The sequence below is a fragment of the Lissotriton helveticus genome, chromosome 7, assembly GCF_964261635.1.
Source record: "Lissotriton helveticus chromosome 7, aLisHel1.1, whole genome shotgun sequence".
NCBI classification, from domain to species: domain Eukaryota; kingdom Metazoa; phylum Chordata; class Amphibia; order Caudata; family Salamandridae; genus Lissotriton; species Lissotriton helveticus.
The window spans coordinates 110368826-110392187 of record NC_136068.1 but is presented as its reverse complement, the minus strand read 5'-3'; the positions used below and the strand labels follow the sequence as shown (position 1 = coordinate 110392187).

At 50.3% G+C, this 23362-nt stretch overlaps 1 protein-coding gene across 1 annotated transcript in view; it reads right to left on the bottom strand.

The window, feature by feature from the left end:
* Positions 1-23362, bottom strand: part of COL20A1 (collagen type XX alpha 1 chain) — a 511940-nt gene that overhangs the window by 237964 nt on the left and 250614 nt on the right. Inside the window, exon 15 of the mRNA XM_078651638.1 lies at positions 12421-12563. Within this exon, the coding sequence (XP_078507764.1) occupies positions 12421-12563 (143 nt within the window). The remainder of the gene's footprint in view (positions 1-12420; positions 12564-23362) is intronic.

The window sequence follows — 23362 nt, the reverse complement described above, 5'->3', positions numbered from 1 at the left end:
AACTGCTTTCAAGGACCGACTGGACAACAACGCACACAACAGCAAGGAACTCTTCAACATCGTGAAAGAGCTCTCCAACCCCAACGCCGGAAACAACGACATCACCCCATCGCAAGACCTCTGCAACTCCCTCGCCTCGTACTTCCACAACAAGATCGCTGACATACACAACAGCTTCAGCACACAAACAACACCCCCCAAGACCGCACCAACGCACCCCACCACCACCCTCAGCGACTGGACCCCAATCAGCACCGAAGACACCATCCGCACGATGAACTCCATCCACTCCGGATCTCCGACCGACCCCTGCCCTCACCACGTCTTCAACAAGGCCGACGCCGTCATCGCACCCCACCTGCAGGACATCATCAACACCTCCTTCGACACCGCCACCTTCCCGGAGAGCTGGAAGCACGCCTAACTCAGCGCTCTACTAAAGAAACCAACAGCGGACCCCACCGAACTCAAGAACTACCGCCCCATCTCGCTCCTCCCGTTTCCAGCCAAAGTCATCGAGAAGGCAGTCAACAAGCAGCTGGCCGCCTTCCTCGAGACAAACGGATCCCTCGACCCCTCACAGTCTGGCTTCCGGGCCAACCACAGCACCGAAACCGCCCTCATCGCTGCCACCGATGACATCCGAGCCCTGCTGGACAACGGAGAAACAGCGGCCCTCATCCTCCTAGACCTCTCCGCGGCATTCGACACTGTCTGCCACCGCACCCTAGTGCAGCGCCTCAACAACGTCGGAATCCAGGAGAAGGCACTGGATTGGATCATCTGCTTCCTCGTTGGAAGGACACAGAGAGTTCGCCTACCCCCGTTCAGATCTGCAGCAACAGTAGTCATCTGCGGCGTTCCCCAAGGCTTCTCGCTCAGCCCCACCCTCTTCAATGTCTACATGAGCCCCCTTGCGGCCATCGCACGCCAACACAACCTCAACATCATCTCCTACCCCGACGACACACAGCTGATCCTCTCCCTCACCAATGACCCCGCCACCGCCAGAGCCAACCTACACCAAGGGATGAAAGACGTAGCTGAGTGGATGACGGCCAGCCGCTTGAAACTGAACGCAGACAAGACGGAAGTCCTCATCCTGGGCTCCTCGCCCTCCGCCTGGGACGACTCCTGGTGGCCCCCCGCCCTGGGCACCGCACCCAAACCGACAGACCACGCACGCAACCTGGGCTTCATCCTGGACTCCTCCCTCTCCATGACCAGACAAGTCAACGCCGTCTCCTCGTCTTGTTTCAACATCCTGCGCATGCTACGTAACATCTTCCGGTGGATCCCCACCGAGACCAGGAAGACGGTCACCCAGGCCCTCGTCACCAGCCGTCTGGACTACGGCAACGCCCTCTACGCCGGAACCACCGCCAAGCTCCAGAAGAGACTCCAGCGGATCCAGAACGCCTCAGCGAGACTCATCCTCGACATCCCCAGACACAGCCACATCTCCAGACACCTGAAAGACCTGCACTGGCTCCCGGTCAACAAGAGAATTACCTTCCGGCTCCTCACCCACGCACACAAAGCCCTACACAACCAAGGCCCGAGTTACCTCAACAGCCGCCTCAACTTCTACGCTCCCAAATGCCATCTCCGATCGACCAGTCACGCCCTCGCCGCCGTCCCCCGCATCCGAAGAGCGACAACAGGAGGAAGGTCCTTCTCCCACCTGGCTGCCAAGACCTGGAACTCCCTCCCTCCCGACCTACGCCTGACCCAAGACCACCTATCCTTCAGGAAGAAGCTCAAGACCTGGCTGTTCGAGCAGTAGCGGACCCCCCCCCCCCAAGCGCCTTGAGACCCTCCGGGTGAGTAGTGCGCGTTACAAATGTCTTGATTGATTGATTGATTGAAGCTGAGCTAAAGAAATATGACAATCCTGGATGACCCATAAGCTGTACAGATACCTTTTGGAACTTGCAGAATTGATTTTCCCGCACAGGTTACACCCTACTTTGATATGTCACTGGTCTCTGTAGGCCAAAAGGAAGTGAAGCTGCACTCTAAGGCAGCAGTCCCCATAGGTGCATAATGAAGTGTCACTGCAGACAAGACAGTAAACCACACTGATTTTCCATTAGTGTACACTAACGTCATGAGGCCTACCCCAGGTCAATATCCAATCCTGCAGAAACCCTTCTGTGGCAGGTTACCTGTGTGCACCTACCATGCTGTGTATAAAAGGTGTCTCCCACTCGCAGTCCTCACACATGTGCACACACATGTGCATACACGTTCATGTGTAACCAGCTAAGTACCCCTTACCTTGGCTGTGTCTGAGGAACCTAATCTTAAAAGGTGGACACTGGTGGTAAAAATGCTCTGTCCTCTGTTGTGAGGCTCACCCACAGTACAATTATTAAAAAAAAACAGGTGGTCAATTTAGAAAACAATCCAGGCAGACTTGATGAACAGAATCCATTTCCTTACACCCACTCACCAGCCTCTGTCCCCATGAATCAAAATCAAATTTCATGCTGTTGACACCAACATGCCCAACACCAGGACCAATTTTTCCATGACTGGCCAAGTGCATGCAGTCTCCGCTTTCTCCTTCCAAACACTCAGGAGGCTCAAGAAGCTCTCCAAATGGCTCACAACCAACATATGCAGAATCGTCACCCAAGCCCTCATCAACAACAACCTGGTTTACGGCAACACACTCTGTGCTAGAATCGACGCTCAATTGGCCGGAATTCTTCCGCTCATGGAAAACGCAGAGCCAGACTCCCCCTTAACTTCGCAACCCGCACTTACATCACCCTGCACCACAAAAGCTCCATTGGCTTCCAATCAACAAACGAGCACTCTTCAAACTCCTTAAGTGTTGAAAATAGCAATGTGTATGTACATAAGCGGCGTTCATTTGTGTTCACAGTACCCCTCGGTGTAAGCAGAACAGATATCGCTCAAACACTGACTGTGTTATCCCGCTAGCATAGACCCATGCACACACGTACATGACAGCCATTTTAGGTACCATGGTCTCTCAGTTTGCGGTCGATCACCAGCGCCCCTTCCCTGACCCTGCAAACTTCCCCCATGCACCCTGACTGCCCCTGCTCTAACATGCACAAGTCATGAGCCCTCCCCTCCCGCATGACTCTGTCTCTGAGAATCGCACCCCGCGCCTGACCAAACACCTCCTGTCCCTCCATGAATACCCCTCCTTTGATGACCTCTTCCTCTGAACCTAATTGTCTACATGGACCGCTGGTCATCCCTTAGCCTGAGGATACAGTTCATTGCCCACTACTGTATGCACTCGCCTCTCTTGAAAGGAGCCACTATTGATCATGACCACCCCACCCCCTGAGATTCGATCAGGAGCACACATTCCAAAGGAATCAGCAGAAACACTCAGCTGCATGACAGCCCCTTCCTATTGTATGGAGGATAAGGGTCCCTACTGTAGCCACGTGTTGGAATATCTTCGTACTTTACAATGTCTTGATTGTAATGAAGGATGTGTGTGTGCCATAAACCTGTGTATAAAAGACGAAGCCTCAGAGAAACTTGTTAGAGCACCTCCCGAAGACACTATGCGAGTGTCCCAAATGACAGGCTCTCCTCATGAGTAATAAACCTTTTTCCTTGTCTTCCTGCTTCCAGTGCCCGTCTCTTTATTTGGTAATTATTCAAGATGGAAACGAAGAGTCGCCCTGCACCAGCAGCCTGGGCATCGGGTGCGATATGGGCTGACTTTTCTACAATTGGCGTCCCAACGCGGGGTCCATCAGCGACATAAGGTCCGGTAAGAGAGGTCCAGACGATGGGGTGAACATCTAAATGATTGGAGTATACCTGCCTTGAGAGGGCCCTCGTCCGGCTGCCGATTGAATGAACTTCACCGATTCCGAACGGACCTCTCTCAAGTGACCTATTGTCCTGACTGGAATCCCACAGGACTGCTGCGGTAAAAACATGGAGAAAGAGAACGATTGGGCGCTGGAAAAAGGAAGGCGAAGAATTGTCCACATGGTCCGGTCCGGGTAAGGTCGTGACACACGACAAATTGCGAAATTGATTGATTGATTGTTTGAAAATACTAGTATTACTTATTGATTGTTTCTGAGAGATTCTCTATTTGCAAACAAGGACAGAATCGCCATACTCTGTTTAGTCTTTGCAGATAGTGAAGGATAGGTAATGCAGACTTTTGTCCCCATTGTAATCCGTCATACCTATTTTTCTCCCCATTGATTGATTGATTGAATCGAGCATTGAATTGTTCGAAGTTGGTTCTCTTAAGGATCTTCTCTGCCTGCAAACGGGGAAGAATAGGAATATTCTCTCTCCCTTTGCAGATAGTGAAGGGTAGGTAACGCAAACCTTTAACACGTCGTGCCTATTTCGTTCCTCATTGATTGATTGTTTGACCAAACATTGACTGTTTGGGAATTGGTTCTTTTTGGAGGTATTCCCTATTTGCAAATAAACGTAGGAAAATCTTTGCAAGTAGTGAAAGGGTACGTAATGCGGACCTTTCTCCCCCGTTGTAATCTGTCATGCCTATCTACTCCCCACTGATTGATGCACCAGTCTCACCCGGACCATTCACTAGAGGAAGGTCATCTGGCCCGACCAGATAGCACCCCTAGTGAAAAGGACATATACAATAATAACGAAGTGATCACTGAATCCTGTTAACAGAAACTTTAGCATGAAACGACCTGGAAAGAAAGGAATAGGAAAACGAAAATCAGTAGGCCACTGATGAACTTTTTATTAAATGACGAACGAGGAAACGATAACAATACTTAATGATAAAACCTATTATTGTCCTAGAAACAAGAAACGTTAGAAGTAAGCCCGTAATAAGAAACCTGAAAACAGTAAGAGAAACCAAGCGTGACATTGCAACGGCCACAAGGCAACGAGGCTTCATCGCCCCTCACTGCCCCAAACGTGTCTGTCCCACCGCCTGCCACGCCCAAATAACGGCAAACTAGGAAAGATACAAGTCAGCAGACATCCGCCCCTTTCTGGAAACTTCCAAAGTGCAACAGGTTTACGGCTACGCCCAGCCGGAAGCAGCACATATAGGGCGGGTCCTGCTGCCAACCGTCGGCCGGAGATCATCACGTAGGGTGTAGCCGGAGGAGAGGCCGAGGCCAACGGGACCCGGCCAGGGGGATTGCTACGACAACCCTGGAGAGTTGCAGGGGGGGAATGTCCGTGTCCTCGACCCCCCCCTCTCTCTCCCAGTCTGGACCAGCACCCATGGAGGGCCTGGGAGTGGAGAGGCCACTGCACGAAAGGCCCAGGAGAGGCGCCACACGCCAAGGCCTGCCCCACCGGATGAGCCAAGGAACCCGTTCATGGGGCCAGGGCAAGGAGCGTCCGGCCACCATCCACCAGAGGCCCGGCCCAAAGACGGACGGGACATTTCTTCTTTCTTCAATAATGGCTGCTACAACCCTGAGGGGGGATGTCTTGCACATGCCTCCGACCCCCCCCTCCTCATCGCCTGGTCCGGCCATAACAAATGTCAAGCGAGACGCCGTGGGGTGCACTGGGAGGGAGAGACGGTGCGAACAAGCCTCTCCCGCCTCCCCAGGTGGAGGCTTCCCAGCTGCACCCTCAGCGCTCCAGGCGCCCGGAAAAGGGTTCTTCCACTATGGCGATGCTGCAACGCCTCGCCCGGAAAGGTGGAGCCCGTCCGCTCATTTGACCCCGCGATCGCCGGTAGCTGCCGAACTCTCAGAATGGCGATCGACCTGGCAAGAGCGGGCCCAGCATGAAGGAATGGCCCGGTCACTTGTTGACTCCACCGTCATAGTCCTCCACAACCTTGAAGATTCTAGAGGAGCCGCGGGAGTCCCCGACCCCCGCAGACACCCCCGATGGGGAATGACTGCCATGATCGCCCGTGGAACGACGAAACTGTAGCCGCGGGACGTCGGCGCTCCCATGCTGGCGCCAGCCTCAGTTTGAATGACTAGAATCCTGCAGACTACAGTTCGGATCAGTTCCGGTGAAAGCACAGTATGACCCGGTAGGAAAATTGTTGCACCCCCTCCCCTTTTTGACTGATGGTTCAAACCACCGATCCCTTCTTTTGCCCTTTAACGGAACTTTGGACTGCCAAAAGAAGCTCTGGGCCAACCACGAGTTAATAGAGATTTAGACTATGCCTGGTCCTGCCTGACTGCACCCAAAATGGCGCCGATGCAAATGAAACTCTCAACTCCTTATTGTACCCCGATTGCTCAGCCTTGGTGTCATAGGATATGTATGAAGTTTTCAAACATATAGATTGATATAGGATGTGTACTGATTATGAGTTCGGACAATGGATTGATATAGGATGTATACTGTCAGCTCGGACAATGAATTGATATGAGATGGGTACTGATTGTGTGTTCGGACAATGAAGGACAATGAATTGCCATGAGATGGGTACCGATTGAACATTCGGACAATGAATTGTTGTTGAGTTTGGCGCATCATGATTATTGAAAGTTCGAAATTTCGATGCTTATGATATTCGCTCACACTAAAGATTCAATATGATTTTTATTGCACTTGGCGCACTTTTTATGAAATTAACGACCACCGACTCCATTAAGTTTTCTACTAATAAAGTATCCCCACATTTACAGTTCCAGCCTGCTCCGTGGCCGGCCCACGGGGTTGTAGGCCCGTATTTGTGCACCGACATTCTTATTAAAGATTGTTTTTGAGAAAGCAATTATAGTTGTCCGCGTAAATTGATAAGTCTTGAATGAATGATCACTATTTTCGATATAACTAGAATATAGGTGAAATGACTCAGTTCGATTAGATAAGGGTATAGTACGCAGAAATACTGCAAACATGAACGGTCCAGGTTTTTGTTGTATGTACTTTGCACATTTTTGTACAGCCTAAAGCAACCACTAAAAGACCCTGGAATTCAGTCTATACTTTATATGCCACCTGTATCAGGAAAATGGTGCTAAAATGCCCCTAAGTCGCCCCGAAGGAGTGCCACCTGGCCTCCCTACATATGGTCCATAATACCACACACCGGCTTCCGATAATCATCTCTCACACTCTAAAAGGTTCATCTGGGCTTAAATGCCGAGTTGACAAGAACTGCGTTCCGTGGAGATGGACCGGGTATGTAGTAAGTAAAAGCCTTTTCGGGTTCATGCGCGCTGATGTGTTCTTAAATGCTGCCCCCGCCCCCCTTCTTTTTCCCTCTTTCTGCAGGTCACTTTGGAACATCGATTAAAGATACGAAAAGGAAAATGGTGATCTAACGAACGACGAGACGGGAAAAAGGCGTTTAATTATGGTGCCTGACCACGACAAACCCCGAATATTGCAACGAAAAATAACATACCATAATGAATACATTCCTACTTTTAACTAAAGTAGGGAAAAGTTTAGGGTATTTCGAGGTAAGGGTTACACAAGTATCCTCCGCCGAGAGGACTAGGGATATTGCCAATATTTGAAGACCTACTACCTCCTTTTCGCATCCTCATAGACATATAACTAAAAGCTGTCCCATTGTTCTCAAATTGACACCAACTGTTGTCTCAGCCTGGAAACACATTTGCTAAAATGACTCGAAAAGACCACCGTGAGCATTAGCCCGACCAGGTTAGTTCATGACCAAGTGGCAGAGATGTAAGTGTGCGCAACCACAACCTCCAGTAAAGGCAGCCGACAATAAAAAGAGAAGAAAAAGTAAAGAGAGCTTAAAATACTGAGAACGCGCAGCGTACAGGAGGAGATCATTTTTTGGTCAATAACTGTTCTATGTTTTGTCTTGGATTTTTGTATATAATACATGTACTGTCTCCCCCGTCCGAGTTTGTGTGTGCGTGATGCATGAATCTACGTCATCCCTCTGCCTGTGTTTCCGTGTTACTTAACCCCTGTTGTTCTGTGTTGTGCGCGCACTGAATGGCCCATTATTGTACACGTCCCCCTCTCTCTCTCTTTCTCTCTCCATGTCATACGTGTACCGAATGGACCATTTAGGGTGCGGTCTCTCTCTCTCTCTCTCTCTCTCTCTCTCCCTCTCTCCCTCTCTCCCTCTCTCCCTCTCTCTCTCTCTCTCTCTCTCTCTCTTTCTCTCTCCAAAAAGCCCCTGTTTCCTCTTTTCGTGTCTGGTGACGTTGTGCCCCTCCGGCACAAAACATAATTGGGTTTCCACGAACGCAAAGGTGTTCAGCAAAATTGACCAAAAACCAAAACGATTGTGACTTGCCATATTACTACCTCTCCTTTCTGCAAAACGATAGAACCCGAGTTGGTAATGAAGGAAAGGACAGGTAAGATGACGGATGTCCCCTAATCTGGCCTTTTATAAGGGAACTATAACGTCAATGGTCTTCTGTTTCTCAGTTCGTTAGAAATGCGATCCCCAATGCCCCGATTGCCCCACCCCCCTGCACCTAAGTGCGGATGTCCAGAGTACCCCACTTCTCCCGATCGACCCCAGCTCCCTGTCCAAAGCACCCACGCGCCCCCGATCAACCCTAGCCTCATGTCAGCTACCCACGAAACGTAATTGATGACCTTGATTAACGGTCATTCCCCAGGAAAGCCATGTTTTACATCTGCCCCTTCCCCCTTCTTCATGACGATAACGCCCCTGCTTGCAAGAGTTAGCCGACCCCGAAGGGAGATGTAAGATTGTCGATACTTGGGTTAAAGGGAAGGACGGGTCTCCACATAAGGACTCGATTTTGAATTTGATGTAATACACTGTGTATAAAATTCCAACTTCTTTCATCATATGTCGCGAATGAACGCTAAGCAGGTCTATGAATTCAATAAGCCATGCCCTTCTACAGACTCCATAAGTGACGACTTCTGACTGTGACCGATGAACCTTTTCCCCACCTACATAGGATTGGGGACGGAATTGAGATGTATAAATGTCTTCTCCTGCCAGACTTTCTAAAACTTGTTTTCTACCCATTCAAAGATACAATCACCGGAGGAGAGGAGCTGGACGTGACGCACAGCCTGGCCACAGATCATGGAGAACGTGTGACGACCAAAGGTGGAGCCGCAGAGCAACGAGACGCGGGACGAGGCATAACTTTCAAAACTCAGCAGATGGAGGAATGAAGGGCTGCCTTGAAGCCCTCGACTCGCTGACCCACTCGTGCCTGAAGTCCCCCGTCCCCTTTTGAGTCCCACTGTTGGGCCTGCCTGCTCGTTGTCCTTTGCTCCCTTGGTCCCTTGGTGTGTTCAAAGATCTGGCCCCGCTCCGCCCTCTCTTCCTTCGATTATCCAACAAACTCACCCTTTTCGCATAAACTTTTGACTATAGAATGAGGTTTTGCCACGGAAAAAGAAAAGACACGCAGGTGCCCAGCTTGAGGCACCCCTAAGAAAATATGTTAGGAAACAGGACTGTGATCTAACAGCAGAGGACTGATCGCACCCTGCAACGTGTAAGGATGAACCCGAGCTGGACCTATAGCTCCACCGCCGGTGCTCAGCAGCGCCAACAAGAGAAGACGGACTCTGTTAAAAGACACTGCGACAAAGACCCTCCCCCTTTCCATAACTTTCTACTCACCCCTTGACTAAATTGCTTGTATCGAATTGAATCCCTCCCTCAACCATTTTTGTATTGCCTTTCAAAATGTTTCATCGGTCACTCATGTGGTTAGTTTTTCAAACGTCTCTTATAGTACTGACAAGACCCGAAGGTATCAGAGCAATTTTCCCTGTATGTTGATGTCACTGGAGAGAAAATGTGAACCTGATTTTTTAATATGTCGGAACATTCTTCCTTGATTCTACACCGACTAAAACATTATGCCAATCTCTAGGCTTGTATGAAGAACCAACAAATGTAAATTAACATGTATTGCATTCTGCCTATAGCATCGACTAGATAGAAATTGAACTTGCTTATGTAAAAAGCGGCGACTGTTGAAAATAGCAATGTGTATGTACATAAGCGGCGTTCATTTGTGTTCACAGTACCCCTCGGTGTAAGCAGAACAGATATCGCTCAAACACTGACTGTGTTATCCCGCTAGCATAGACCAATGCACACACTTACATGACAGCCATTTTAGGTACCATGGTCTCTCAGTTTGCGGTCGATCACCAGCGCCCCTTCCCTGACCCTGCAAGCTTCCCCCATGCACCCTGACTGCCCCCGCTCTCACATGCACAAGTCATGAGCCCTCCCCTCCCGCATGACTCTGTCTCTGAGAATCGCACCCCGCGCCTGACCAAACACCTCCTGTCCCTCCATGAATACCCCTCCTTTGATGACCTCTTCCTCTGAACCTAATTGTCTACATGGACCGCTGGTCATCCCTTAGCCTGAGGATACAGTTCATTGCCCACTACTGTATGCACTCGCCTCTCTTGAAAGGAGCCACTATTGATCATGACCACCCCACCCCCTGAGATTCGATCAGGAGCACACATTCCAAAGGAATCAGCAGAAACACTCAGCTGCATGACAGCCCCTTCCTATTGTATGGAGGATAAGGGCCCCTACTGTAGCCACGTGTTGGAATATCTTCGTACTTTACAATGTCTTGATTGTAATGAAGGATGTGTGTGTGCCATAAACCTGTGTATAAAAGACGAAGCCTCAGAGAAACTTGTTAGAGCACCTCCCGAAGACACTATGCGAGTGTCCCAAATGACAGGCTCTCCTCATGAGTAATAAACCTTTTTCCTTGTCTTCCTGCTTCCAGTGCCCGTCTCTTTATTTGGTAATTATTCAAGATGGAAACGAAGAGTCGCCCTGCACCAGCAGCCTGGGCATCGGGTGCGATATGGGCTGACTTTTCTACATAAGTACACAATCATTGCCTTACACAACATTGGCCCCACGTACCTCAACAACTCCATAAACTTCCACATACCTCCCAGGCACTTCCGCTCACGTGAACTTCTACTCGCATATGCACCTCGCATACTCAGAACCAGAGCTGGTGGTCGTTCCTTCACCTACCTCTTGCCTATAGCCGGGAACAACCTGTCCCTGCACATCAGAACTTCCTCGTCAGTTCTTGAATTCCACAAGAAACTGAAGACCTGACTCTTCACCTACCCCAACCCTGGGTAGGTCATAGAGCTCTTGATTCAGCACTAGGATACCCTTCAGTGTGAGTTGTGCACTATACAAATACACATAACATAGCTCATAGTGCATAACATTTTGTGATTTCTAAATAGTGAATCAGTATTATTCACTAATTAAGAATGGGAAAAGTTCATTTTTAAACATGCAGCCCTTTCTCACCTACACATACATGAATGCCCTCAATTTTCTCTGTGAGTTTCACCAAAATATCTTTCTATGGTGGATTCCGACTGCCCAGTTTATGTCTCTCTCACTCCCTTCTCCATGAGTGCTTCTGAAGACCCACTGTGTGGGTTGCTATATACTTCCATCTGTGAATATCTTTCTGTTCCCACATATGGTTGTCTCCCACTTTGTGCAGGTACCCAGGCAGGCACGCAGGCCCCAAAAGGCTCTCTGGTGGGAGGGGCACCCTAGCCCTCCAAGGAGCCCCTTATTCAGCCGAACCCCAACAAATATTTGTAAGATGTAGGATGCCCAGGGGCCCCTCATCCCATTTTGTAAGGGGGCACATTATTTTGAGCTACACCACTGCAGGTACCCCTCTTTCGGTGTCTCGTTTCCATCTGTGTGTGTGTCAGGAACTATTCTCACTGGGTGTCTCTCATTCCACTCTCTCTCGACAGGTGTTTTCAATACTATCTGCAGCTGACTCACCCCCTCTATAGTTCCACCACTCTCTCTATCACCTCTAGATATTTCTCAAGGGGTTTCTTTCACTCTCATTTAGGACTATCTCTCGCAACCCTCATGGCTTTCTCTCATTGTCTCCAGTGAGAATATCACACACTGCTTTAAATATTGGTACCACATTCCCTTCAAATCTTTTACTTCTTGCTCTCTCTCTTTCTCTTTTGTTTCTCTCGCTTTCTTTGCCTAACCCTCTCTTCCACTCTCCCTTCAGTCTTAGATCTGTCTCTCTATCACTGTCTCGCTTCCTCTCTTTTCTGTACCTCCCTCTCTCTAGTTCTCTAACACACATACACACACACACACATACACATACACACACATTTTATTTTACTTTATTTTCTTCTCACATCGCCCTCAAACTCACTACACTCTCTACTATTCTGTCTTCCTCTCTTGCACATCTAGCCCTCTCTCTTTCTCACTGCCTCATTCTTTCTGCCTATACCTCTCTCTACTTCTTTTCCTCTTCCCTCCCCTTCTATCTCTCTTTTTTACTCGCTATTTTCATGGGTGACTCTTACTTCTTTGCTGGTGGTGCCTCTCAGTCTCAGCATTGTGTGTTCTATTTACTTCTCTTTCATGTGGTGTCTCTTATCCCTTCAGCCTCAGCCACCTGCATAATCCTCACTGTAGGTGTCTCTTACCTCTCCGGCAGTGTCGCTTCCCCCTGTCGAGACATAGGTCACACGGTGCACTATTCCATCCCGGTAGGGGCTCTCCCAATGCACCTGGGCTTTGCTGTGAGTAATATCTGAAAAGTGCAGATTCCTTGGGGGCTCCAAAGTCACTGCAAGGAAGAAGCAGAGACAAGTGAGTTAGTGAATCATAGAAAATGTGCAATCACATCCCCACAGTAGAGTGTACACGTGGGCTGTAGAGAGCTTTCTAATCATTCGAGGGAACTGAGTTAGTTAGTTAGTTAGTTATTGAGAGCAAGCAGAGAAACATAGAGGAGTGAACTAGTGCCCCAGGGAGAGAACTCTCAACCCAAGGGCCACGGTAGAGTGAGTTAGTGACCTGCACGAAATGTGCAATGAAATACCCATAGAGGTATGAGACAGTTTCCTACAGAAATGATTCAATGCAACTGGGAGTAATTCAGAAGGTCGGTGACCCATTTAGAACAATGAAATCAACAGAGAGAAGACAGCTGGTAATAGGGCGAGAAAGTGGGTGAATTCCAGCACAGAAAGAAAGAATTGACTTATGGAAAAGGTCCAGAAATGGACTGAGATTGTGTGCACAAAGCACTAATGAGCAGTGAGCTAATGACTGCAAAGGACAGAGTATCAAAACACTAGTGATGGTGTGGGCTAGTAGCTTAAAGAAAGCATCCATGTCAAAGCATACAGATAAGCAAGCTATCTGCAGGGCCTGCAACTAAAGTACCAAAGATCAGTGGCTCACAAATTTAGGGAGTGTGTGCAGTCAAAGCACCATAGAGGAATATGCTTGGAAACCACCAGCGGTATACAAGCTAAAGCGCGAGAGAGGAGCCCGCTGGGGGTTCAAATCGAAATACCAATGAGGATTAACCAAACACCATAAAGAAGACTTTATAAATCAATAAAAGCGCAAGCAAGTGTCTTATAGAGAGAATGCAAGAAACCATCAGTGGGCAGTACACTAGCTATCACTTCAGAGGTGGAAGATGCCCCGATTACTTACCGGTAATCTTCATTACACCGAGTTAGTCTTCCTCGCCACATGAGTTCCCATCCCTCCCTCCCTGTCTGGCTATCGGCTTCTTGTTTCTGCTTGGTAGTTTCAGGCTGATGGGTTGGGCCGGCCCGCCTTTTATAGAGGTCATGGGTGTGATGGGTCGGCCATATTGGGAAGGAATGGAAGGCATGGGAGGCTGACTCTTTTTTTACTTTGGAGGGTTCTGGTGTGGAGCTGAAGCTCACATTGTAAGTCATGTGGCGAGGAAGACTAACGAGGTGGTAATGGTCACCTATACGAAAACGACAGAGCCGAACCAAAGAGAGATCTCTAGAGAAAACATGCACATTAAATCACATGGGAAGGAGAGGCATGTGAGTTTAAGCATCAGCTTCACCACCTTCTGCAGCACGGTTTTATTTTAACTGGTTGACAACCCACCTTTCAACTAGCACTAGACACCAGAGTCACCCTGGCTAAAAGTCATGGGCCCTTACGAGCGCTGTAAGAAGAAGACATCACGCTGCTTCGGTACTACTGTTGCTGGACTTACCAGCAGAACATGGAACTAAGGACCATCCAGTAATGAGTTATAATTGTCAAATACATATTCGGAATAACCAGTGCAGTCCTTCAGACATAGGAGTAAATCATTATCAATGATCCTGGGTCAACAAAACAGGATGGGTGACTTCACCTTGGAGAGCACTGGCATAAACTGTGCAGTTGTGTAGGTCTCTGCCTTCATCCTCATATTATGTATTACCTTTCTGCTTCTATTGGCACAGGCATCTGGCCACTATGTCATATGGCCGGGATGCCGCCACCCCCTCCCAACACATATCCCCAAGGATGGGAAGTCGGACAATAGTTGAACTTTTGGAAGACGGGAGGGAGTCACCCTCCCGGCCGTATTTATTAAAATATGAAACAAAATTTAAAACATTAAATAAAAGTTTCATCATTATGCATTATGTACAATTTGTCATTTATCACATTTCGATATCCTGAAAATGCATACACTCTAATTCAAATTGTACATCCTAGCATTAAGGGCCAACGGCAAGGTCTTAACCGGTGTCAGATCCCTACTACCAAACTCCCGCCGTCACTGTGTGAGCGGCGCATGCGCAGAGGGCTGTACCCTCATTGCCAACTGTAACTTCCGTTGTCGTGGTGGGGGCCCCCTTTCTACTCGACGCCATCTTAAGGGTCGTCCGAGTTCCCGTATGAGGTCTCTGTAGGAAGGACAGCGTGGACTCTCCCCCCCAACCCCACACTCTCTATCCGCCGTCGCGGATATCCGACCCCCGGGAAATTAGTAAGGAGGGGCATATAACCGCCTCCCCCCCTGGGAGGGGCCCATGGCCATCTCCCCCTAGGCGCACCATCCTTAGTGGGTGCCGCCTCCCCGTGGAAGGGGCCAATGGCCGTCTTCCCCCGGGCGCTCCCATCCATTGTGGGTGGCGCCCCACTCTAGGGACCTTTCAATTACTGCTCACCGATCATGACCTTACCGCCCGACAAATAAATACGACAGTTGTTTACCTACTAAAAGAAAAATTTCACATCATTTTACTGTAATCACTGAACTTTTCCTGCAAGAAGAAATTTCTCCAATGCAAACCAAATCTTTATTCTCAGAGTTCCATTATACACTCTACCAAGGAAAAAAGGGGGCCTATACTTTCATTACTCAGAAACCTTTATTTTCCTCCAAACTTTTGCTATCAGGGGCTGGTGGGTGGGCCAAAATTGCTGCTTGTTCCGTCGAGGGCTCACGAGCAACGAGTGGGTGCAGCCTTCCGATCCGAGGAACAAGAGGACGATCTTCTGGATTCCCGCTCCTTTATCCTTCTGCGGGAGGGCGTGTACCCGTCCCCGGTACGCCTACTGGGCGTGGTCTTCCATCGAGGTGTCTAGGACAACCCCTCTCGGGCGGGGGAAGGCGCGCCCCGGCCACGCCGCTTTGGGCATACCAGCCGGGCAACGCCCACCCCGCCCAAAATGGTTTCCCGGGAGGCTCGGGCACCCATCCATACGTTTGGGGGGACCGAGCGGTCGCCCCTTTCCATATGGCCGGGATGCCGCCACCCCCTCCCAACACATATCCCCAAGGATGGGAAGTCGGACAATAGTTGAACTTTTGGAAGACTGGAGGGAGTCACCCTCCCGGCCGTATTTATTAAAATATGAAACAAAATTTAAAACATTAAATAAAAGTTTCATCATTATGCATTATGTACAATTTGTCATTTATCACATTTCGATATCCTGAAAATGCATACACTCTAATTCAAATTGTACATCCTAGCATTAAGGGCCAACGGCAAGGTCTTAACCGGTGTCAGATCCCTACTACCAAACTCCCGCCGTCACTGTGTGAGCGGCGCATGCGCAGAGGGCTGTACCCTCATTGCCAACTGTAACTTCCGTTGTCGTGGTGGGGGCCCCCTTTCTACTCGACGCCATCTTAAGGGTCGTCCGAGTTCCCGTATGAGGTCTCTGTAGGAAGGACAGCGTGGACTCTCCCCCCCAACCCCACACTCTCTATCCGCCGTCGCGGATATCCGGCCCCCGGGAAATTAGTAAGGAGGGGCATATAACCGCCTCCCCCCCTGGGAGGGGCCCATGGCCATCTCCCCCTAGGCGCACCATCCTTAGTGGGTGCCGCCTCCCCGTGGAAGGGGCCAATGGCCGTCTTCCCCGGGCGCTCCCATCCATTGTGGGTGGCGCCCCACTCTAGGGACCTTTCAATTACTGCTCACCGATCATGACCTTACCGCCCGACAAATAAATACGACAGTTGTTTACCTACTAAAAGAAAAATTTCACATCATTTTACTGTTATCACTGAACTTTTCCTGCAAGAAGAAATTTCACCAATGCAAACCAAATCTTTATTCTCAGAGTTCCATTATACACTCTACCAAGGAAAAAAGGGGGCCTATACTTTCATTACTCAGAAACCTTTATTTTCCTCCAAACTTTTGCTATCAGGGGCTGGTGGGTGGGTCAAAATTGCTGCTTGTTCCGTCGAGGGCTCACGAGCAACGAGTGGGTGCAGCCTTCCGATCCGAGGAACAAGAGGACGATCTTCTGGATTCCCGCTCCTTTATCCTTCTGCGGGAGGGCGTGTACCCGTCCCCGGTACGCCTACTGGGCGTGGTCTTCCATCGAGGTGTCTAGGAAAACCCCTCTCGGGCGGGGAAGGCGCGCCCCGGCCACGCCGCTTTGGGCATACCAGCTGGGCAACGCCCACCCCGCCCAAAATGGTTTCCCGGGAGGCTCGGGCACCCATCCATACGTTCGGGGGGACCGAGCGGTCGCCCCTTTCCATATGGCCGGGATGCCGCCACCCCCTCCCAACACATATCCCCAAGGATGGGAAGTCGGACAATAGTTGAACTTTTGGAAGACGGGAGGGAGTCACCCTCCCGGCCGTATTTATTAAAATATGAAACAAAATTTAAAACATTAAATAAAAGTTTCATCATTATGCATTATGTACAATTTGTCATTTATCACATTTCGATATCCTGAAAATGCATACACTCTAATTCAAATTGTACATCCTAGCATTAAGGGCCAACGGCAAGGTCTTAACCGGTGTCAGATCCCTACTACCAAACTCCCGCCGTCACTGTGTGAGCGGCGCATGCGCAGAGGGCTGTACCCTCATTGCCAACTGTAACTTCCCTTGTCGTGGTGGGGGCCCCCTTTCTACTCGACGCCATCTTAAGGGTTGTCCGAGTTCCCGTATGAGGTCTCTGTAGGAAGGACAGCGTGGACTCTCCCCCCCAACCCCACACTCTCTATCTGCCGTCGCGGATATCCGGCCCCCGGGAAATTAGTAAAGAGGGGCATATAACCGCCTCCCCCCCTGGGAGGGGCCCATGGCCATCTCCCACTAGGCGCACCATCCTTAGTGGGTGCCGCCTCCCCGTGGAAGGGGCCAATGGCCATCTTCCCCCGGGCGCTCCCATCCATTGTGGGTGGCGCCCCACTCTAGGGACCTTTCAATTACTGCTCACCGGTCATGACCTTACCGCCACAGACCGGATGGTTGACCGACCATCCGGCCCCCCCCAACTCCTCCTATAGGTCATGCTTCCTCCAAAAACCTCTCAACCATGCAACCCAGTCTCCTATGAGTAAATCATTCCCCTCCCTGGACAGGTGAACCCCATCGTTCAGATACATTTGGTCACCCCGGATACACCCATGTGGAATGACATGCAACTGTGCGGAACGGAACAATCTACCAATCTTATTATTGACCCGTTTAACTGAATGGTTCAGAGCTGACACCGAAAGGCCCCCCTGCCACCTCCTTCTAGGAATCATGTGGGACCAGGCAATTGTGCACCCCGGGACTCTTTTAGCCAACCAGCTAACAGCCGACAAGATTCGTTCAAGTAACACTCGTCTACCCAGTGTCACCAAATCGTTGCCTCCCAGGTGTACTATGACTACAGATGGCGGTGACCTATGCCGCCCTAAAAGTCCCTCGAAAAATGACTCAAATTTGTCAAAAACGAGCCCTCCTTTCCCGTGGAAAGCCACTCTGAACCCGTATTCCCCAGGTGCGTGAATCGAGTCACCTTCCTTGAATACGTCACCGGCGCGCCTCACGTATGAGTGGCCCACGACCCATGCCATCCTCTCCCCAGTCGGTGATCTCTGACCGCTGGTCTCTCGATGCAGGGTCGACCTCCAATTCCGCCCTGCATGGCAGGCCCGCGAAACTGCAAAGTAAACAAAAGACAGAAAACGTGAGTGCATGTCAATTGATCACTTACAACATGTGCAAGCGCACATACCTCTTGAAGCAATTTGAGGACAAACGGCCCAATCGTTTCACTTCCTCAGCACTCTGACCCCTGGCTGTAGCCTCAGTAGCAGCCCCTATCCTAAAGGAGTGGGTCCCAAAATCGCACGGGTCCATGCCCGCGTCAGCGATTGCCAGTGCCAGCACCCTCTGAAACTGAAATCTCGTCAGTGGGGTGCCATCCTTGTGTCGTAGCAAGCTCCCCCCCCCCAAGCGGCCGCTCTTAGCGCCAAATAGTCTTCCACACATTTCAATGGGCAGACCGGGGACCCACGCTTGCGCTGTACGACCACATTATCTCCCATAGCCCCCTGGTCAGTTTTGGACCTGGCTATCATGATTACCATCGAATCACCCCTTATCTGGATGTGATCCCTGCACAAACCTCCCTCCATATCTCTCTTGTTCCTTGCGACCAGCTCGCTCACCCTCATGGCCCCATGGAATGCCAACGTGAACGCTGCCCGGAACAGAACTGTTTCGTAATGGGAGGAACACGTCTCATCCAGCTTTGCTAAAAGCCGAGACAGTCTGTCTAAGCCAATCGGGTGCCTTGTATCTTTCTTGCAACCCTCAAGGCGCTGCCAGCCGCGAAGGGCTTTCTTCACCAAAAAAGAGCCTGTAGGGTCTTTTATGCCGTGTACCTGGGCCATGAAGGAAATGGCCGCCCTATGCCTGCCGGCCGTTGCCACTGATCGGCCCTCCCTGTGTAGTGCTACCAGGTACCCCAGGACGGATTCCTCCTGACCCCAATTCCGACTCCCTGCAGGACTCAAATATGTGCAATAGGAACGAAACGCTCCTTCGTATGCTTTCCTTGTCCTGGGGGCTAGACTCGCTGCCACGAGGTCTTGTAATCCGAGGCACCAATTACCCACATTGCTTCTGGGAATGGAGCTGCCTCCGGGTCTGCTGTGGGCAGATAACCCCTGAATGCCTGCATATGTGAACGAGAGAGTGCATCAGCCGCATGGTTCAGTACACCTGGCACATGTCTTGCCCTGAACAGTACATCCAGTCTCATGCACAGCAGCACAATCTCTTTCAACAACCTCAGGATCATTTTGCAGCGTGCTGCCTGTTGGTTAATGCAATCAACAACCGTCATATTGTCGGACCAAAACACCACTGAGCGACCCCTGAAGTCGTCAGCCCATGTCATCAGAGCAACCCAAATTGGGAATAACTCCAGGAACCCAATGTTATCTGTGAGACCGTTGGAGTGCCACCATGTCGGCCATGTTTGTGCCGACCATCGATCACCTAAGATGGCGCCAAAACCCACGCTCCCTGCCGAGTCGGTCCATAGACCTAATTCCTTTGAAGACTCTGGCGGGGAGGTCCAGACGACTCGACCGTTGAAGTCCGCCAGAAATGCCAACCAAATACGCATATCCTGGCGAACCTCTCCAGACAGTCTCGTACGGTGGTGAGCCTCTTTAAGACCACCCATAGCTTGCGCGATAGAGCGCGAAAACGGGCGGGCCATAGGAATCACTCTTAAGGCAAAATTAAGCTGACCCACTGTTTGTTGTAACTGGAGCAGGGTCACTTTCTCCCCCCCCGAGGCATTGCATCAAGGAAGCCTGGAACTTGATCACTTTTTCAACTGGTAGTCGGAAACACCCCTCCACAGAATCGAGCTCAATTCCCAGAAACTCCAGTGAAGTAGATGGTCCGACCGTCTTACCCGGTGCCAACGGGACACCAAATTCATTCATGAGGATGCAGAAATCATACAGCGACTGTGCGCACATCGTATCCCCGGCTGTCCCCAAGAACAAAAAGTCATCCAGATAATGCATAACATGTCTATGCCCTGTAGCCTCGGTAAATGCCCATTCCAAAAAACAGCTAAACATCTCAAAATATGCACATGAAATGGAACAGCCCATGGGCATGCCTTTATCCATGTAATAACTTCCCTGAAATGCAAAACCTAGCAGGCGCTGATCCTGCGGGTGCACCGGAAGCAACCGGAACGCTGATTCGATATCACATTTCGCCATCAGCGCCCCAGGGCCTAGGTGGTTCAACATGGCCACGGCATCGTCGAACGATGCGTATCTTACTGAACAAACTTCTGGGTCAATGGCATCATTTACCGATGAACCCCTAGGAGCAGAAAGGTTATGTATGAGTCTAAACTCCCCCGGATCTTTCTTCGGGACAACCCCTAAAGGGGAACAGATGAACTCAGCCACCGGCGGGCAAGAAAAGGGGCCAGCCACTCGCCCCATCCCAACCTCTTTTGCTATTTTCTTTTCTGCCACACCTGGGTTGTGCCGTATCGATACTTGGTTTTTACAAAAGGAGTTCCCCCGAACCTCCCCCGCCGGGATGTGGAAGCCATGTAAGAATCCCTTCCTCAACATCCCAGCGGAGACATGATCAGGATATTTGTTTAACCACGGAATCATAACCATGAGATCAACGGGTGTAGGCAATCGGTCACAAAGGTCCACCTCACTCCTGCTTAGGGGCACCTTTTCCTCCCATCCCGCCATTTTTTGATCTACATGCACTCTCCGGGTGTGAGGAATTCCCACAGCCGGCACACACATGCTTAAACTTGCATGCCCCCTGCGGTCTGTTACAATTGCCTCGATTGAAGCCCCAACAGACCCCTCCTTTACCACCATTCCCGCCAACTCTGGGCTGATAGCCCCCACCTGTGCCTGTTCGAAAGGGCACCCCGGGCTTTTGGCGGACCCCTCCGGACCCGCTCCCGCCTGGCGAGGACGTACCTGTCGCCCCTGGCAGGAGCTGTTTGTGCCATGACACCGAGTCCAAACAATCCCAAGACAAAGAAGCATCATATTCTTTTGCTTTACGGAACTTCATGTCATAGCCTTTCCATTCTTCCCCCTCATACATTGAATAAAAATCCATAATGCGATTCTGATAGCAAACCAACTCAGTCATAACCTCAGGTTTACGTTCCCCCATAACTGCGGTAAATATAGAGAAGGCCTTAACCCAGTTCGTCACTGTCTCTTCCACCCTGAACTCGGCCATCTTGGCGCGCCAAACACTAGGGTGCCACAAATCTTTCTGCGTTTTAGCATACTCCATCTCACGATGGTCCGTTAACAATGAAAACATGTTGACATACTTGTCTCCCCATATTAACTCTTTCGTGGCCAAGGGAATGTGCTGTGCAACCTTTTCCCGCCTCGAGGGTATCGAGCCCTCCCCCACCATCGGCAATGCGAGCTTACCCGGATCGGCTGTTGTTGCAGCCGTCTTCTCTTGACCAGCTGCTGGTACTCCCGGCGCCACCTGTGGGGAAACAAGAGGAACACTCACCTTCGCGCCATCTCTCGCTTGCCGCAACTGCCTCATTAACACTCTGGCTTCTTCTGCCGGGTCTCCCGGGGTCGCTGTGCCCCCCACCTTTGTTTTGAGCCATGCCGTCAATTGTGCGGCCAATTCTGGGGGTATTTCATCGTCCTCGACAGAGGTGATCACAACCGGGATCGGCTGGCCTACATCAGGGGTCTGAACCGGGTTATCCACCGGTACGGGGGGGGCGAAAAGAGGTACCTCTGTAACTGGGACCCCCCCCGAAACCGCCCTCTCTTTGACCCTCTTCCCTCCAACCTTGGGGGCAACTCCCGGCAAGGCCGGGCCTATTACCTTTTTCGGCTGACCTGGGTCGTTCAGTGCAGCCAATTGCTTCTTCACCTCTGCCAAACCTCTACCGAGCAATTGGACTTGACCGAGCTTTCGGTCCATACAAGCCATCCGGTTCGACAATAGGCGTAACATCTTCTCCGTATCGGAACCCTTTCCTGCTTGCTTGCTAGGCATGGTTTCGAGTCCTCCGCCTTTGGTCGATCCACGAGGTCCTGAAATTTGTGTCGAAACTGAAAGAGAAAAAACAGGATTACCACGTTCAAAATTGCTGCTTGTTCCGTCGAGGGCTCACGAGCAACGAGTGGGTGCAGCCTTCCGATCCGAGGAACAAGAGGACGATCTTCTGGATTCCCGCTCCTTTATCCTTCTGCGGGAGGGCGTGTACCCGTCCCCGGTACGCCTACTGGGCGTGGTCTTCCATCGAGGTGTCTAGGACAACCCCTCTCGGGCGGGGGAAGGCGCGCCCCGGCCACGCCGCTTTGGGCATACCAGCCGGGCAACGCCCACCCCGCCCAAAATGGTTTCCCGGGAGGCTCGGGCACCCATCCATACGTTCGGGGGACCGAGCGGTCGCCCCTTTCCAAATGTATGGTGATGACAGACAAATGTCATTAGATCTCCAGAAATCAATCTTTATTTATTATAGTGATTAATTTGTAAAAGAGTAAGTGCCAATGCCAAAAGTTTTTCTCAGAAGCGCACAGCAAACACTCTCACAGGTGATGGTGCCAAATAGCAAGGTTGCATAGTTGATTACAACTCGTGTCTCTTTTATCCACCACTACACACTCCCTGCCTCTAGCTCTGGATAAAAGTTTGTTGAGAACAAGTAAGGTCCGGTCCCCAAAAATGAATGCCGTTGACCCCCACCAGCAACCACCGGCTCCAAATAAGCACTGGCCTTTATACACTTATAGGTCAATTCAATGATGAAGGTGTCCCATTTTCATCTGAGTGAGATTGCTTATGATTTCCTGTTGTGCTGTATGTTTTTTATAATTGCATTTACATAAAGCTTCATACCCCAGAAGAGTCGGATGGCAACCACTGTACTAAAGTGAAGTAATATGGGGTAGAAGGGTTTGTGTTTATCAATTTTGGATACTCTAGGATGCTGTGAGTGTGTACAAATGTGGCATACATATTGTACTTTTGTGTTGTTGTCTCTGTACCTGTGCATACAACTGAAAAGAAAAGGAGTGAGAGAGTGACGTCAAGCACTACATGATGGTGCATGTCTGAACTGTGACCTATATGGGACGTTTATGAGTATTATGCGTTTATGGGGGACACAACGCTGTCTGTATCACAGGAAGAGTGTAGCTGTGCTTGTCCATGTAGGAGAAAGTATGAGAAGACATGTTCATGCATGCACATACCGACCTTGCGTAGCAGAGTTTATGACATGTGGGATTTGTCTTGCTGACTCCATTTAGGTGTAGCACAATCATACT